The sequence below is a fragment of the Rosa chinensis genome, chromosome 3 (assembly GCF_002994745.2).
Source record: "Rosa chinensis cultivar Old Blush chromosome 3, RchiOBHm-V2, whole genome shotgun sequence".
NCBI classification, from domain to species: Eukaryota; Viridiplantae; Streptophyta; class Magnoliopsida; order Rosales; family Rosaceae; genus Rosa; species Rosa chinensis.
Window position 1 is genome coordinate 19203756 of NC_037090.1, and position 18911 is coordinate 19222666.

The 18911-nt window shown below is 37.4% G+C and overlaps 2 protein-coding genes across 4 annotated transcripts in view; one reads left to right on the plus strand and one right to left on the minus strand.

The window, feature by feature from the left end:
- The first annotated feature begins 4458 nt into the window (after positions 1-4458).
- LOC112193791 (probable disease resistance protein At4g27220) overlaps positions 4459-18911 on the plus strand; it is a 61047-nt gene continuing 46594 nt past the window's right edge. For 2 of the 3 annotated variants that reach the window (XM_040516035.1, XM_040516034.1), the window contains exons 1-10: positions 4459-5030; positions 5162-5967; positions 6072-8873; positions 9726-9788; positions 9908-10197; positions 10296-10375; positions 10472-10707; positions 10842-10953; positions 11414-11506; positions 12000-12065. In XM_040516035.1, the coding sequence (XP_040371969.1) occupies positions 5004-5030; positions 5162-5967; positions 6072-8873; positions 9726-9783 (3693 nt within the window). In that variant the 5' untranslated portion in view covers positions 4459-5003 and the 3' untranslated portion in view covers positions 9784-9788; positions 9908-10197; positions 10296-10375; ... (2 more) ...; positions 11414-11506; positions 12000-12065. Of the gene's footprint in view, positions 5031-5161; positions 5968-6071; positions 8874-9725; positions 9789-9907; positions 10198-10295; positions 10376-10471; positions 10708-10841; positions 10954-11413; positions 11507-11999; positions 12066-12138; positions 12623-18911 lie in introns of those variants that run through there. The other variant, XM_024334022.2, reaches the window with a different exon arrangement.
- Positions 13427-14278, minus strand: LOC112194245 (pentatricopeptide repeat-containing protein At1g09410, mitochondrial). Its single transcript, XM_024334491.1, has one exon. The coding sequence runs from the start codon at positions 14276-14278 to the stop codon at positions 13427-13429; it is 852 nt and encodes a 283-aa protein (XP_024190259.1).

The window sequence follows — 18911 nt, forward strand, 5'->3', positions numbered from 1 at the left end:
CTTGTCCTGATTCATCTTTAGGGATTTTTTCCTCACCTAGATTCCACTCCTTTCTTCGATTTCCTTCGAAGGCAATACTCCTCACCCAAATTCGCTTTGAGAAGATCTCTCCTCACCCATATTCGCTTTGAGAAGATCTCTCCTCACACAACTTTGCATTTAGAGAATTATTTCTCACCTAGAATCGCCTTGTTGGTATTTCTCCTCACCCAGGTTCACCTTGAGGAGAGTTCTCTTCACACAGATTTGCATTTAGAGAATTATTGAGTTTTTTTTTTTTTTTTTTTCATCAGATTTTATAGATATTTCTTCATTTTATTGGGGATATATCCTCAATATCTAATGTATCGGGGATATTTGAAGATGTCGGAGAAATTTCACAGAAACGGTAGAAGATAAGATATTAACGCTTTAAGATACATCGGTCCCTCGAAAAAGAGAGATATCAGGTGATATATAGGAAATATCGCAGATATTTCAATCTTTAGTTCTGACTCCATTTCTGAAGATTTATTTCTCTTCTCTTATTGGGAATCTGGTCTATTTGGAAAGAAAGGAATAGGAGGGTTTGGCAAGATAAATGGTCTTCTCCTAAGCAGGTGAGGCATGGTACTTATTCTCAACAGTTACTTTTCAAATCTGTTGGGCTGAGTCAGAGGCTGGCTAGGAATTGGGTACTAAAACCTTGGTCTCCTCCTCCAGTTGGTTGGTTGAAACTTGAAAGCTAATACTGATGGTCCTTTTGATAAGAATTTTGTTCTGGCGATATTGAGGTGATAGTGAGGGACTCTGATGGATTGATTGTTGGTGGTTGTTGCTGCAAAGTTAACAGGATTTTGTTGCGGGCAATGGTGGAAGCTCTAACTGCTAGAAGGGCTTGTCAACTTGCTATGAGTAATAACTTGTCTCCTATTATGTTTGGGTCTGATTGTCAGAAATTGGTGAGGGATATTATGTCTCAGGAGGAGGATGCTTCAGGATATGGAGGTGTTGTGGAGAATATTATCTTTATTCATGGTTCTTTATCTGGGTCCTCTTTTACATGTGTATATATAGTGAGTCTAATTTTGCTACTCATATGTTGGCTAAATTGGCTCTTAATTCTAATTTTGATGTTTCTTAGAGTGGTCAGATTCCCTCTAGCATTAGCAATTATGTTGTACCCATTGTATGAATTAAGTCTAGTTGCTACCCATTGTATGAATTAAGTTCATCAATAAAAACTTGTCAGAAGTTGGCTATATTGTGGAGGATTGCAAGACTTATCTGAGCTCTATTCTTTCATCTCGAGTACAGTCTATATATCATGAAGCGAATGGTGTTGCACATAGATTGGCGCACCTCACTAGTATATCGTATTTAGATGAGTATTGGCTAGAGGAGGCTCCTGTTATTATTCAGGACGCACTGTATGAGGATTCTTGTACTACTACTCGAGGTGAAGGTTATATGTCCCCCTCGTTGTACAATGGTTCTCCTATTATTAATAATATTCGGGCGTGGGGCTGAGCCTCCCAGTTAGGCTGTGTTCCAAACCCTTTTTTTTTTTTAAAAAAAAAGCCTATTGTCCTGATTCTTTGAGGAGTAATTTTCTATTGTGAGTAGTTTTACTCTTTTTTTTTTTTTTTTTTGCAAAGTATGTTGATTAAAACTACAGTTAACAGTTGAAGATGAGAATACGTTGTTGGAATTTGGAAATGAGACTCGACTTTTAACACGGTTGGAATCAACCAAAATTGAACTGAATCAGTATGATTTCAATTTTTGAAAATTGAAAAATCGATATTATCAATTGAACTAGCAGAGAAACCAAACCGATCAAACCGAGTGTCATTATGGTGGGAGAATATGTGTGAAAAACCAAGTATGAACTCAAAGTCTAGCACCTGTTAATTGAGCATCTGATGGACAGATTCATCATTTGGTTTGATAACATTGACAGATTTCAGGACCAAACAACCACATGCGTCGGGTTAATCTGAGGACCCGACCCGCCCCAATTTAACAGTCTCAGTCATCAATCACACCGCTAAGAGCAAAGTGAGACCTTTGGCTCTGGAACTGAACCATTTCCTTGTATCTGAGAAGAACTTCCAGATTAATAGGAAGGAACTTGCTTGCAATTTAAGGTACTACACGGTCTTTGATGTGTATTGCTGTTTACAATGATGCATAGTTTACTCAACAAGGATTCAAATGTAAAACTTTTAGTGTGCATCAACTGCTGTGATCTCATATGTTAAACAGCTCTTGTTTGATCACATTTTTTTCAAGATACAAATCAGAAGTGATTACATGTCATGCAGAAAACTTATAAATACCAAACGGATCCGGCTCCTCTAAATTTACATTGTCTAAAGTTATGTAAATTTCATAAAATCACAATCTTTCATCTAATCTAACGGATAAAAATGTGGCCATGTCAACTTTTAGGTTTTTTTTTCCTCCCAACCATCTTTAACCCTACTGTCAACGTTAACTCCATCTCCCTAGAAAAATGTTAACAAACATGGATGAACTGTATGTGAAATCTAGATTTCATGAAATTTCTTACAAATTGGATCAATTGCTCTACAGAATTGTAATCTCTTATTTTTTGAACAATTTTCCTCTCTTTCAGTCCCCCTACAATATCAAATAAGTGTTCAGATTTGAATAATATAGAAAAATTTATTTAGTTTTGTTTCTGCTCGAAGAAAGAATTTGATTTGGCAATCATATATCCATTCAATCACAAAGAGATTTTGACTTTGGACCCATTCCTCTACTCCTTGATGTTTATCCGTTTTCATATATAAGAGATGAGGGTTTCTAATTAATTGGCCTCGTGATCATTAATTATTAGACATCGATTTGCTTTGATGCAGCTCATTTATGAATGTTCAATCATCTTTTGCTTTGATGATTCTATACTGATATATGCCAAAATTCGATTGAAAGATGAGAATTCATTTGTAGTGGAAATTAGTACCCAGAGCCCATAAAATTGAAGGAGTCTCAGATTCATCTTCAAGTAACAGAGTGTAAACTTATTAAAAAGGCAATTGTAACATTATGAATGATTTCATTCTCGTATCAATGGAAGATCTCCATTGAAAAACAGAACTAAGAGGCTAAGAGTCGAGATAAACAGCTTAAATTAACGTCAGTTAGTAGAAAAGATAATAAAAATCCTTAGGGATCTATATTAGTTGACATGGCTACATTTTTGTCCGTTAGATTAGATGAAAGATTGTGATTTTATGAAATTTACGTAACTTTAGACAATGTAAATTTAGAGGAGCCGGATCCACCAAATGGTATAGTATTTGAAGAACAAAAAAATTGTTCATAAGTGGATTTTGGACTCAGTATTGATTTTTGAAATACATAATTTAATAATCTTTAGATTTAACCATATTGTCCTGTGAATTATTCATTTCAAATCGGTATAAGTATGCACATACTTGTGGCGTTGCATGACTACCTAAAACTGAAGCTGAAAGGTAAGTTTAGTTTTTGCAGAAATGAAAGCAATAATCAATGTGTTTGATTATCTAGTTGAAGTCATTTTTATTGAGTCAAGAAGACAAGAACTAAACGGACAAGGTTCAATGAAAAACTCGAAATCAATTGAGGTAGAATCTAAATTATAGAAATATTTAGAGTTATACACCTTGGTTGTAAGAATTGTGTTCATTAATTAGGCGTGTACCAAATGGGACAGAAAAATCAGTATTTGATCCTGAATAGATTTCACTTGTTCAATTAGCTAGATTCATTTCAACATTTTATAGGTCATATTCAATTCACAAGATTAATTGCTTGATGGTAGAATGGTTTCATAGGTTAAGAAACCGGTCATCTTCTCGATGGTAAAGATGCTGTAGGACCATAAGCATCAATAATTTCCTCAAGCCTTAACTTTTGATGGGGGGCCAGGGACCTGCAAGTGGACAAATTATAGGTTGGTTGGTCAGTGACCAATAATTTCATCGATCAAATTAATTTGTCGGGATTTGCGTATGTGGAAGTTTCAGAAAACGAGAGCAAATAACCAATTCAATTGTTATATTTTAGGTTCGTTTCAACATTTCATTTTTGCCCATTCAATTCATAAGATTAATTGAATTTCAACTGTAACAGAGTAAAGGCTTCAATTGAAAGAGTTTGATGCTTTATTTTTGTCGACAATATATTTGATCCAATCACCTTTGGTGTCTAAAGCCATCACATGATCTGGAACTAAAAGTCATCACATTTACATTCACTTTGTTCTCCAACCTGAACTCTGTTCACTTTGTAATCCACGGCTTGATTGATGGGCCGTGATTGAAGCTTGAATGAAACGAGAATTTATGGTGTTATTTTTCGGGTGGCGCGGTGGCTAATTTAGGATTGAATTTTTGTATGAGACCTGGAAATATCAAGACATCCTTATTGCTTGTTTGTATATAAAATCTTTCGAGATGTACCTCGACAGAATTGAAGTGTTAAAATCAAACCTTAACAAAGTATCGATATTACATAAGGGTAGTATGGTTTAGAAACCTAAGAACCCAGTCCTCTAAAGACTAAATCCAAGTTCGATGTCTACAAGTGAAGATGGTGCAGGGCCAGAAACACCAATAATTGCCTCAAGCTTCACCTTTTGATGGGGGCCAGCAAGGCAGCAAGTGGACGAATTATAGGTTGGTCGGTTCAGTGATCAATAATCTCATCGGTCAAATTCGTAGGGATCTGCATCTGTGGGAAATTCCAGGAAATGAAAGCGAAAAAGCAGTTCACTCTCTTTCCTGTCCTGGGAATAGCAAACAAACCCAGTACGGTAGGACAAAATTTCACCCCTTTCACATGTGAAAAAGCAATCCACTCTCTTTCACACTCTCCCTGTTCAACTTTTTTGTTTTTCACATTATCAATCTTAGCTAGCTCTTAAGGCCAAGGGAGATTCATCTATCCAAAAGTCTTCTCGTCCTCGATCTCCAAGGCACAATACTCTGGGTCTGTAATAGCTGAAGCTAATGGAGTTTTATCAGTATGTCTTTGAGGTTAGAAACATATTCTACTCACTATTTCATATACAAGTTGTATATATCCTCCAATATTTGTTTTCGTTGGTTTTGATTCGTTTTTGTTTTCCTCCTCTATGTTTGCATATTGAAACAATAATAATTGAAAGACGATGAGGATGATTATTGTGATTAGTGCGGTAATGGTGCAATGGTTCGGTGGCATAGCCTGCCTTAAGTGGATATGGAAGAATTGGTTCATTATTGTGGTGATTGTGACATGGAACGTAATAGCCAGTCTTGGGTGGATATGGAAGAGTAGGTTCAGTTACACCTTTGAAACCCCAGAGCAGATATCAGAGGGTAATCAGGAACTGGTTGACGTCGTTGAAACCCCAGAGCCAATATCAGAGGATCATCAAGAACTGCTTGACGTCGTTGAAACCCCAGATCCAATATCAGAGGATCATCAAGAACCGGTTGACGTCGACGCCTCTTCATCATCAGCTGAATCACCAGCTCCTACGTGGAAGCATGATGTGTTTTTGAGCTTCAGGGGTGAAGATACTCGTAAGAGCATCACATTCTCTTTATACAATCGACTGCAAAAAAGGAGAATCAAAACATTCATGGATGACCCAGATCTTCAACGAGGGGATGTTATTTCTTCCGCTCTGCCAACGGCAATTAAAGAATCAAGGTTTGCAATTGTTGTTCTCTCTCAAAACTATGCCTCTTCCACTTGGTGTTTGGAGGAACTGAGACACATTTGTGAATGCATGAAAGGAGACAACAATAGAATTCTACCACTTTTTTATAATGTGGATCCTACTGATGTAAGACGTCAGAAGAGCAGTTTCGGAGATGCTTTAACTAAGCATGAAAATTCTAGGCGACACGGAGAGAAGGTGCAGCAGTGGAGAGATGCTTTAACAAAGGTGGCAAATTTCGCCGGGTGGCATTCAGCGACATTTAAGTAAGCTTGATGAAAACTTTTTTTTTAAATTAGTAATACTTGTGCTTTTGAATTTATCATTAATTTTTCCCGATGATTTTTTGACCCGTAATGCTTACTTGCAGAAATGACGAAGAACTTTTGGTTCAAATTGTGGAAGAGGTGTGCAATAAATTACGACCGACTGAACCTGTGTTAAAAGTGTCCCTCGGAGATTTTGAAGAATTTGCAGCAACAAAAGAAGCCATTGATAAGGTCATGGAGGCGCTAAAAGATGGTGAGGCCACTACCATTGGAGTCTACGGCATGGGGGGCGTTGGAAAGACAGCAATGGTGAAACATGTAGGTGTACAAGCCGAAGAAAAAAAGCTTTTTAATAAAGCGATTATGGCTGCCGTATCCCAACAACCCGACTTGAAGAAAATTCAACAGGAATTTGCAGAAACGCTGGGCTTGGAATTCAAGGGGACGACGGAAATTGTAAGAGCCCGAGAATTGAAGGAGAAAATAATGAGAGAAACCGGGATCCTCATAATCTTGGATGACATTTGGCAGACAATAAAGTTTTCAGACATTGGAATTCCGAGCCACAAGGAACTTCAAACATGCAATTCCAAAGTCCTAATGACCACCAGAAGTTTCAAAGTTTGCCATTCCATGGGGAGCCATGCAAAAATTCCTCTCAATACCTTATCAAAAGGAGATTCTTGGCGCTTATTTGTGAGGGAAGCGGGGATTTCTTCTGACAAATCTTCCAATTTCTGTGATGTAGCGAGTGAGGTGGCAAGAGAATGCGCTGGTCTACCAATGGCTTTGATAGCAGTTGCGAGGGCCCTTCGAGGTGAAGGCTTGGATGGATGGAAGGAAGCTGCTCGACAACTAAAAGCGTCTCAACCTCCCATCCCTGAAGATGAGGGAGATGTGTTCAAATGCATAAAGTTAAGCTATGATTACTTGAAATCTAATGATTCCAAATCATGCTTCTTGCTTTGCTGCCTGTTCCCAGAAGATTATGATATCCCAATTGAATACTTGTTCAAGTATGGAATGTTTCAAGGTTCAAACTTGCTACGAGCCCGAGAGAGAACACATTCAGTGGTGAAGGCCCTTAAAGATTCTAGCTTGCTTTTAGACGGTAGATATGACGGACTTGTAAGGATGCATGATGTCATTCGGGATATGGCAATGCGAATTTCGTTATCTGAAGGCCCGCGGTTCTGGGTGATCAAAGATGGCTATGAAATGAAGAATTGGCCAAACTATGCGATCTCAATAAAGCATAACAGCAAGCTACCCAAAGAGTTGGTATGTCCAAATCTCCAGATTTTATTACTACAAGCCCGTTCTCTAAAGGAGATCCCAAAATATTTTTTCGCAAGTCAAAATGAATTAAGAGTCTTGGATCTTAGCTACAATGATATTTCATTACTACCCCAATCAATCAGTTTCCTAACCAACCTTCGAGCTTTGTATTTAGATCATTGTAAGAACATAACTGACATTTCTGTAATCGGAAAACTTCACAAGCTTGAGATTCTTAAAATGAAATCAAATGGTCTGAGAGAATTGCCAAGAGAAATAGGACAATTGACCAATCTAAGGATGCTGGATGTCAGTGTTAGTGAAAGTTTCTTTCCTAAAATCTTTTCTAGATACAGGGATGGATGTATTAGCACAATTCCATCTAAAGTGATATCAAAGTTGCATAAATTAGAAGAACTGTACATGCAATACTGTGGATTTTGGGGTTGGGGGAGTAAAATTGATGGAGAAGGAGAAGAAACTAATATTGGCTTTGATGAATTAGCTGGTTTATCATATTTAAGCATTTTGAAAGTTTGCATATCAGATGCAAATTGCATCCCTAAACGTGTTAAGGTCCAACCGAATTGGGATTACTTTGATATTAAAATTTCCAGCAGACAGAGGGACAATATGAAATTACAATCTGGTCATAATTGTAGAACCTTGAGTCTTGATAGCACTGACACAACCATAGGAACCTTTCCGGACTGGTTTGTCAACGCTGGGGTAAAGAATACTGAGAGGCTACGTTATGAAGAATGCAAAAATTTGAGTAACATTCTTGTGGAATATGACCGTGGGAAGTTACATGGACTGAAATTTCTCTCTGTAATTGGTCGGTGTGATAAGTTGAAAGAATTGATGGATGCAAATCATGCAATAACATGTGTTCCAGATATGCCTGTGTTTGAGAACTTAGAAGAGTTGTATCTAGAAAACCTGGGTGACCTGAAGAAGTTATGTGTTGGTGAGTTACCACCTGGATCTCTCCGCAGTCTGAAATTACTGGAGGTCAGTCGGTGTCCTAACTTGGGGAATGTACTGTTGCCATCAAAATTGTTGCAGAAACTACCAAATCTGGGAAAACTAATCTGTGAGACAATTGGAGTGGAATATGTGTTTGGATGTGAAGGATTTGAGCCAGATCAAACAAATCTGAGAGAGATGGAGTTGATGGATCTAGACGCAGTAATAAGCATATGTAATGGTCCTGCTCCACGTGGAATGTTCCAAGCTCTGAAGGAATTGGTCATTGACGGTTGCAACTTCCAGGGAAGCCTCTTCACATTTGATGTAGCTCAGTGTCTTTTTCAATTGGAAGACCTTTATGTATCCCACTGCCGTGTCTTGGAAAGAGTAATTGAAGCAAGGCGGGAAACAGTGAATAGCAAGAAGACCGTTCTTCCAAAATTGAAGAACTTATGTTTGGTATATCTTCCAAAGTTGTACGAAGGAAGTGCTACTATTGATTTTGAGTGTCCTTCATTAGAAAACTTGTGTCTAACGGGGTGCCCCCACTTGTCATTCCCATGCTCTGCTTCTGACTTCTTCCACAGCAGGAAGCAAGCCCTTTTCAATGATCCTCTTCTTGGGAATCGGATTCCCAAATTGATAGAGAAACAGTATGTCGCAGGGTCATAAACTTTTAATTCATTTTTCTTTTCTCTCATAGTCTGCTTCTATACTTGGTAGGCTAGTTTTTGAATTCCTGCTAGTAAACAAATAGAAATTAAAAGCTGTTTTGGTGAGTGATCTATATATAAGTAGAGCTTTTCCATAATTAACATTATTTGTTTGCTTTCTCAAATATCTTAGAGATTGTTTGTTTGCTTTCTTAATCTTTTCTTGCAAACGAGAGTTCTGCTTTCAAAAATTTAATTGTTAGTTGGTTTCTTCAGCTTTCAAATAATGAAGTAAGTTTTTTGCTTGTTGATTCAATGTTTCCTAGTTGCACCACAATTGCGTGTTTGGGTAACGGGCTAGGGAATAGGTAGTATCATGTTTGAAGGCTTGCTTTTGAATAAGTGAGCTCTCATTGTTTTGTGAATGATATTTGTCAGGTTTGGTTGTTGTTTGATCCTCAGATATATGGATTGAACCTTGGAAAGCTGATGTATGTGTTCTTTTGGTCTTATTAGTACTTTTGATTTAAAAAAATTGAAAACGAGTTCCTCATTTTAGTAAACCAAGCTAATTTTGACTACCAGCTTATTTTTCTTTTTTATTTTTGCAATCAACTGACTGTTGCAAAATTTGAAAACATAATCCTTGTACAGATCATGAATTAATTCATTTCATTCTATGTAGATATTAATTTACTCTGTATTTTAGACTACCCTTTTTTTTTATTATTTGTAGTTCATTTTTTGTCCATTTAGATCGTGGAATGCAATGTAAACGATACGGAGACATTTATTAAATTGTTGACTTATATAATTTTTTTTTCATTTTTTTTCATTTGACATTCTATCTAGACTTCAGAATAGTATGAGACTGTGCCGAGGTTTGGAAGTCATATATGCCGAGCCGTGAGTGAGGTACAATCTAAATTATGGAAATATTTAGTGTTATACACCTTGTTGTACAAATGGGACAGACAGATCAGTATTTGGTTTTCAGTTGTTAAATTAGCTAGATTCATTTCAACATTTTGTAGGTCCCATTCAAAGAATAAGATTGATTGGAATCAAACTATGACAGAGTAAAGGCTTCAATTCAAAGACTTTGCATGAAGAGAAACAGTAAGAGGGTGACGTTTGTATCTTCGCAGAAAGACAGTGGGGGTGGGAGAGGTAGAGAGTGAGGGGCTTCTTTGCTTCACACGGAGAAAGAGAAAGAGAGAGAGAGAGAGAGGGAACGAGTTCTGGTTGGAATTCAAACAGGGACCTGAATCGACGACTCTCGAGCCAACCACTCCGGATTTTTCCTCAGCCATCTGAATTTCAGGTAAGCTCTGTGATTCCCAAGCTAATTGAGTGTTTACGGAGATTCCTACTCCGACTGCCCCTCAACTAACCGGAACTCTTTGCTTTGTGTACGGCTAGGGATTTCATCGTTCTCGAACTTCCGGCGAAGCCCCCGCACCACAGAAGCCGAAGAAAGAACCTACCGATGATGAAAAGAGGTAGGCAGCTTCAATTTTAGCAATTTTGATGATGAATCTGTTATCTGTGGAAATTGAAATGCTACTCAATTTTCCTTGATTTTTGTTTGGTAATAGAAGGATGAAAATAGTGGCCGGAAGCTTGATGAAAGTAGTGATCAGACCTGGTGGAGGTGGATTCAACACCTGAAGATGGTGATCAGGTTGGGCTTACATTACGCTTTCTGAAGCCAGTATCGCAATTTAACTGTGTATAAAAGCAAATGGTGGAAGCTATTTGCAGTTCATATATCATTGCACTGTTAGAACATTGCATGGAGTTATTGTTGAATCTTCAAGATCAGCATTTGGTGGTGAGTTGAATTGTGTTTCATGATGCACATTTTCACAACTCTATACAGATTAATACAGGAAAAATTGGATCATATGTTTAATAAACTAAACATAGCTGATCTCTTTTCATCACTCTCTCTCTCTCCCCTAGCAGCCAGTGAATTGTACACACGGCTGATATACAAAACCCACATGGCCATACTACAGGGAGCTAGCCAACAGCTGCCAACGGGTTCCACCTTTCTTTACTCTGAATTTTGTTTTAGGTATAATTCCTTTGGATTTAAGCATGGAATCATCGCAGTTGGATTTTATGGATGTTTTAGGGTGCTGCATCATATTCCTTTGCGTGAATTTGAATCTTAATCTTCTCTTGACTAAAACTAAAATCCTAGAAATTATTATTTTCATATAGAACAAGGTGCAATTAAGTTATTTTCTGTTAGAAGCATGTGGGTTATCAGTTATGGTTAATAATAACTGCAGTAGGGTTTCTGAATCAATGATGGGCTATAGGTATTGGAATTTGGATGAGCATTATTGTAGAATCTTTTTTTAAATTGATTTATGGAAAGCCTAGTTCTAAGCTAATTTAATTTGGAATATAATGACAATGAAACCTTTCTCTACATGGTCTTTGTGTCTTGTGCTTGCTGTGGTTAGTGAACTCACATATGATATGAGACATTTCTCTTCTGCTACACTCTAATTTGGGTATTCTCATAGGTAAATGCTGCAGCAGAGGTTATATATGATCTTGTTGATCCAACAGCAAATTTAATATTTGGAGCAGTGACAGATCCATCACTCAGTGGTCAAGTAAGTTTTGTTGCTTTCTCTAAAGTCTGCAATCCTACCCTTGGCTCATTATGACCTGATCACATCTGCGTTCACCCGCATAGTATCTTACTGTACCAGTAATTTAAAAAATAAGAAAGAGGAAAATCCAATTGATGGGAGAGTTCTTGTGAGGACTCAGTAAGGACTTTTAAATCAATGGTTGGATAAGTGTTTTTAAAATTTTTAAAATATTATTTTTTCAACAAGTACGTCATCCAACTGTTTTTGAAGTCCTCATTAGAGAGAGAACCCCATCAATAACTTTTACTTGGTCCCTTTTCCTGAAGATCTACTTGCCAGAAAGGAATTTCATTCGTGCATCTGAAGGCATATTTTATACCTTTAGTTTTCTTATTACTAGGTATAACTATAAGCAAATAGATGATATATAGTCCTGGTTATCCAAGTATGTGGTGGTATTTTAGTTTGAAAACCTATTAAATGTCATGTTGCTTGTCTTGGTTTCATTCAGGTTAGCATCACTCTAATTGCTACTGGATTCAAACGCCAAGAAGAAAGTGATGGGAGGCCACTCCAGGTATTCCTCATAGCTCACTCTCTCACTTTCTCCATAAGTCTCTCGACAATGTTATTAAAATACCAAATTGCAGGCACAAGTAGATATTACCCTTGGAATCAATCGAAGACCTTCCTCCTTGTCAGAAGGTAGTTCAGTCAAGATTCCCGATTTCTTGAAGAAGAAAAGGATGCTCACGTTATCCAGTTTGAAATGCTTCCTTTTTTATTCCAATGAGTGCCTTGTCTGAGGCCTCCCAGCCTCTTCATTACCACATCAGCATCAATCTGATGGATTTAAGTATGCCTCTGTAGATACTGGATGATAGATCCTCAATATGTCATTTGTTAGTACTTAGTAATGGTTTCTAGCCTTCATATATTAGTGCACTCTCGTTTGAGTATTATGTCTATGTTCTCCCTTGTTCCCTTAGTATTTGAATAAAAGCCATTGGCGTGTATAGAGTTTTCCATCTAGGAAGTGAGAATAGAACTTATGGAGAAGCATGAATTGCTTTGCTTCAGAGAATTCTTCTTTGTTACTTGATATCTGATTTTAATTTCAGCTTTATTATATTACCTTCTCAGAAACAGAAGCCATATACATTTCTGCAAAGCAAAATAAATTGATGGGTAAACATTGAGCATTTTTCTTAGTCCATGATTCTTGTGGCTTTCACGAGAGAGAAGAAGAAAATGTAACTGGTTCCTGTCTCTACATGCCTTCAAACCTGGAGATGTGAATCTTGATGAAGAATCTCATCACATATCACCTGAGAATGGCTATCAAACGATCACTTGATCACTTCTTGTTACACTATAAACCAATTGCGCTAATAATCCAATGGATGAAGAAATCAATCGCCTCTTCCAAGTGCAGGACAAACGCTCAGGTTATTCGTCTTCTTACATGCTTTTGAGTCAAAGCCTAAAAGCCTCTTGCTCATTCTTAATCACCCAGTCGGCTCAAAAAATATTTGTCCGAAGTAACCAGACAGATGACTTTTGCATGAGTTCCTTTACAAAACTTTGGCCTTCAAAACTTCTACCAATAATCTCCACATGAACACAACCCATCTGCGAAATGGTGGAACCGAATATTGTCCCTAACTATAATCTTTCTTCCAACAACCAAGGGAGATGTACTTGATTGCAGAATAGCAATCCAAGCACACCCTCAAAACTTTCTTTCACAATGATTGGCTTCCTGGCAGGCATACTTATCAGTGCAAATGCAATCGCTATCCTCTCACTATGATGGTGAAGAAGTTCTACCTTTGAATTGTCGTGCATATCATGTAGAACAAGAACTGTATTTGGAACATATCCAGCTTTCTTTATCTCATAAAGAAGACTATCAAGTTTCTCATATAGTTCTTTCTCCTAAGGATGAGACAAATCTTCGTCTCCAGACGTGTGTGTTTTGTTTCCAACATCAACCCAACTATAACCGGGAAATTTCTTCATGCTGCTGTCTCTCATCATCTTCCTCACACTTCTGAAATCTTCCCATTTTTGCTCCTTTGCATGTAGAGTTGAAAGCAAAACATCTGCTCCACTATTCTCACGTTCAAGCTGTATCAATTTCTCCGCTGCCAGTATGCCCCTCTCTTTATCACCATGAATTGTGCAAGCACCAAGAAAAGAGCACCATCCAAAAGCATTTGGCTGCATTGGCATGCTGTTAATAAAATCTTCGGCCTCTCCAAGCCTTCCAGCCCTGCCAAGTAAATCAATAACGCAAGAGTAATGTCCAGCTCTAGGTACCATGCCATATGTTTTCTCCAGAGAGTAAAAGTACTTTAAACCTTCCTCTACCAATCCAGAATGGCTACAGCCTGTTAAAAGACTGATAAATGTTATTGCATTTGGTTTCACTCCTGCCTGGACCATTCTACTAAAAGTTTTCAAGGCGTCATTTCCTAAGCCGTGAACTGCAAATACACTTAGCAATGAATTCCATGCAACTTCAGTTGGGGTGGGTACCTCGTCAAAAACTTGTATTGAATGATCAAGTAACCCACATTTCCCATGCATATCAACAAGAACAGAAGACACAAAACTGTCTTTATCAAAATTAAACTTGACAACCTGAGCATGAAGTTGAATCCCTTGTTCAAGTGCAGCTTGGTTGGCACAGGCCTTGACCAAGCTAGAGAAAGTGAACTGATTAGGCTCAACTCCCCTCTTTTGTAAGTCAACAGACACACTAAAAGCCTTCTCGATTTCATCCATCTCGACTTAACAATTGATCAGAGAGGAATACGACACAATATTTCTGCACTCAGGGTCAACCCGAAACACGTTTAAAGCACTCTCCATATCACCTGATTTCGAGTACATATCAACCAGAGCATTTCCCACAGCAACCTCTACTTGCAATCCCAACTTCACAACTGTCGAATGAACACACTTTCCAAACTGACAAGCCTTCAGTGCAGAACAAGCACTCAATGCACTAGAAACAACATATTTATCTACACCAGTCCCATCATTGATCTGTTAGAGTTTGAATAGAAATAGGTTTCTATTGAGGAGGATTAGATCTGTCTCAAAGGGATTTGTCAAGGATCATCTCAAGGGGATATTACCTCTCTAAGATTGTCTTCCTCACCCGGATCCATCTCAAGGGGATTTTCACCTCACTTCTATCTTCCTCAATGAGATTTCCAAATAGTGGTGGAATAGAATTCAGTTTTTGACGGTTGAATTCAAAAGCACAAGTCTGATCAACTTACCTTTTGAATTTGAACTAAAGAGGTTATTGAAAGGCAACTTACCTCTTCAATTTAAACTGAAGTGGTGTCTCAAACATTATATAAACCCAACAGGTCTTCCTCTCCTATACACAGATTTATTTTTCCTTCCTTTCCTTCAGAGAGGAAAACACTTAGTACGTTCGCTAGAATCCAAGGTCTGGTGCTAGGCTCTTTGATTAAAGATAGTTGTATCCAGGTTGACAGAAGCCTAACGAACTACAAGCACTGAGTAGGGGTGAAATTCTGTCTAAAGGACATTGCCAATCTGCAAGCCTCTATCGAATCACAAGTCAGTTTCTCTTGCAATTATAATTCCTTTATCTCAGATACATGTTGAGTATTGTAATCCATATATTATTGTATAAATTATTGTTGTAATTACTTATATATTGTAGAAGCATATTTTCAATTCATTGATACAAATCCAACAATCTTTAGACAGAATTTCATGGATCAAGTATCAGTGAATGGTATGAAAACTCATGTTGAGAAACCAGAAAAATTCAAGGGTGTGGACTTTAAACACTGGCAACAAAAAATGTTGTTTTATCTAACAACATTGAACCTTGCTCATGTCGTGAAGGAAGAAGTTCCAAAGGCAGAAGGAGATGACGTGACTGCAGAACAATTGAATGCAATTGATGCCTGGAAACATTGTGAGTTTCTCTTCAGGAACTATATTATCAATGGTCTGGATGATACTTTGTATGATGTATATAGGTCATACACCACTGCAAAGAAACTCTGGAATTCTTTCGAGAAAAAATACAAAGTTGATGATGTAGGTTCAAAGAAGTTCATTATTGGAAAATTTTTGAACTATAAGATGGTGGATAGCAAGACTGTTGTTAGTCAAGTTGATGAACTCCAGGTGATTATTCATGAACTTCATGCTGAAGGTATGGTGATTAATGAAAGCTTTCAAGTTGGTTCTGTTATAGAAAAATTACCACCTTCTTGGAAGGATTTCAAAGTGCATTTGAAGCACAAGAAGAGTGAAATGACCATGGAGGATCTGGTTTTGAAACTACGAGTTCAAGAAGACCACCTGAAAAGTGAGAAGCAACCCGATGGATCTGTCATTGAAGCTAAAGCAAATATGGTTGAGGGAGTAACTTCCAAGCCAAAATTCAAAGGTCAGAAATTCAAAGGCAATAAACATGATGTCAAATACGCAACAAAGACCAAGAATTTCAAGAAAATTAAAGGTAGTTGCTGGGTGTGTGGAAAGCCTGGACACAAGGCACAAGAATGTCGCCACAAGAAAGATGCACCTGCTGCCATTAGGAACAACAACAACCAAGCAAATGTGGCTGTGGCTATGGGGGATTTTGTGGCTGTTGTTTCTGAAGTCAACTTGGTGAATGACAATAAGGACTGGTGGATTGATACCGGTGCGACAAGGCACATTTGTGGAGATAGAAATCTGTTTACCACCTATCAACCACTTAATGGTGAGGAGCAATTGTTCATGGGAAATGCATCTGCATCAAGTGTCGCTGGAAAGGGTAATGTGGTTTTGACATTCACTTCTGGGAAAAAACTCACTCTAACTGAGGTGCTACATGTTCCTGAAATTAGGAAGAATCTTGTGTCTGGTCCTTTGTTAAGCAACAAAGGATTTGAACTTGTTTTTGAATCTGACAAGTTCGTTCTCACTAAGGGAGGAACTTTTGTAGGAAAGGGTTACCTGGCAGAGGGGCTCTTCAAACTCAATCTGTATGTATATGATGTTGCTAATAATAATATAAATAATGCTTCTACTTACTTGCTTGAGTCTTCTAATTTATGGCATGCTAGATTAGGACATGTCAACTTTCGTTCTTTACATAGAATGATTAATCTTGGTTTGTTACCAAAATGCACTATAGATGCTGCACATAAATGTGAAACTTGCACAGAATCAAAATTTGCAAGGCAAACTTTTAGATCAATTTTTGGTAGATCAAATGAGGTGTTGGGATTGATTCATAGTGACTTATGTGACTTTAAATCCACACCAACTCGTGGGGGAAAGAACTATTATGTTACTTTCATAGATGATTGCAGTAAGTACTGCTATCAAAGATGAAACTTTGAATATGTTTAAGACATATAAGGCTGAAGTTGAGAATCAACTTGATAAGAAAATTAAAATCCTAAAGTCAGATAGAGGAGGTGAATATGAATCTAATGTATTTGCAGAATTTTGCTCTTTACATGGCATCATTCATCAAACTACTGCACCATATTCCCCGCAACAAAATGGAGTTGCTGAAAGAAAGAACAGAACATTTAAAGATATGATAAACTCCATGTTAAATAGCTCTGGACTTCCTCACAATTTGTGGGGTGAAGCATTACTTACTGCTAATGCAATCTTGAATAAAATCCCACACAAGGGAACCTACAAGTCTCCATATGAAATATGGAAAGGAAGAATGCCTTCGTATAAAACATTAAAAGTGTGGGGGTGCCTTGCTAAGGTTCAAATTCCTTTACCAAAGAGGAGCAAATTAGGACCAAAAACAATTGACTGTGTGTTTATTGGATTTGCCAATAACAGTGCAGCATATAGATTCTTAGTATTTAAATCAGAAGTGATTGATATACATGTAAATACTATTATAGAATATGTGGATGCAGAGTTTTTTGAAGATATATTTCCATACAAAACTAGAGTATCTTCAAATAAAAGGAAATATGATTCAAGTCATATTGATGATGCTACATCATCTGGTGTACAAGGAAATGATCTGGAACCAAATGCTATCAATAATGACGATCAAGAATCAGTCTTGGAACCAAGAAGGAGTAAGAGAATCAAAATTGCCAAGGAATTTGGACCCGAATTTCTTACTTATATAATTGAATCGGAACCACAAACATACAAAGATGCAATGACATCTCTAGATGCTCCTTTTTGGAAGGAAGCAATCAATAGTGAAGTTGAATCCATCTTGCAAAACAACACTTGGGAATTGGTTGACTTACCTCCTGGTAATAAACCAATTGGATATAAATGGATTTTCAAAAAGAAATTGAAACCAGATGGTACCATAGATAAGTATAAAGCTCGTCTAGTTGCAAAAGGATATCGTCAAAAAGAAGGGTTAGATTTCTTTGACACTTATTCACCGGTCACAAGAATTACATCTATAAGGATGCTAATTGCAATTGCATCAGTGTATAATCTAGAAATTCACCAAATGGATGTGAAGACTGCATTTTTAAATGGTGAATTAGATGAAGAAATATATATGGAACAACCGGAAGGGTTTGTGGTAAAAGGTCAAGAAAAGAAGGTTTGTAGACTTGTTAAATCCTTGTACGGACTTTAACAAGCTCCCAAACAATGGCATGAAAAGTTTGATCACACAATCATTACACATGGTTTTAAGATCAATGAATGTGACAAATGTGTTTACATAAAGAATTTTAAAAATTCTTGTGTCATTATATGTTTATATGTAGACGACATGCTCATCTTGGGATCCAACTTAGATGTCATAACCTCCACAAAGAAAATATTGAACTCTAAGTTTGATATGAAAGATATGGGAAGAGTTGATGTGATTCTTGGCATTCGCATTCAAAGGAGTGCAAATGGATATGTTTTAACTCAATCCCACTATGTGGAAAAAGTACTCAAGAAATTTAGTCACTTTGATAGCAATCCTGCCGTAACTCCTTTTGATGCCAACTGCCAGTTAAAGAAAAATGTTGGTGAAGGTGTATCACAATTGGAGTATTCCCAAGTAATTGGATGTTTAATGTACATTATAAATAGTACTAGGCCAGATATAGCTTATTCCATAAGTAGGCTTAGTAGATACACCAACAATCCTGGAAAAGATCATTGGGAGGCTTTAATAAGAGTACTAAGGTACTTAAAGTATACCATTGATTATGGATTGCACTACACAAGATATCCTCCTGTATTGGAAGGCTATACTGATGCTAATTGGATTTCAGATTGCAATGAATCTAAATCCACAAGTGGATATGTCTTCACTCTTGGAGGAGCAGCAGTATCTTGGAAATCATCAAAGCAAACGTGTATAGCACGATCAACAATGGAATCTGAATTTATAGCCTTAGATAAAGCTGGAGAAGAAGCAGAATGGCTT

Bases quoted from the DNA above. Each gene is read 5' to 3' on its own strand.
- LOC112194245 (XM_024334491.1), bottom strand. From the start codon at position 14,278: ATGGATGAAATCGAGAAGGCTTTTAGTGTGTCTGTTGACTTACAAAAG.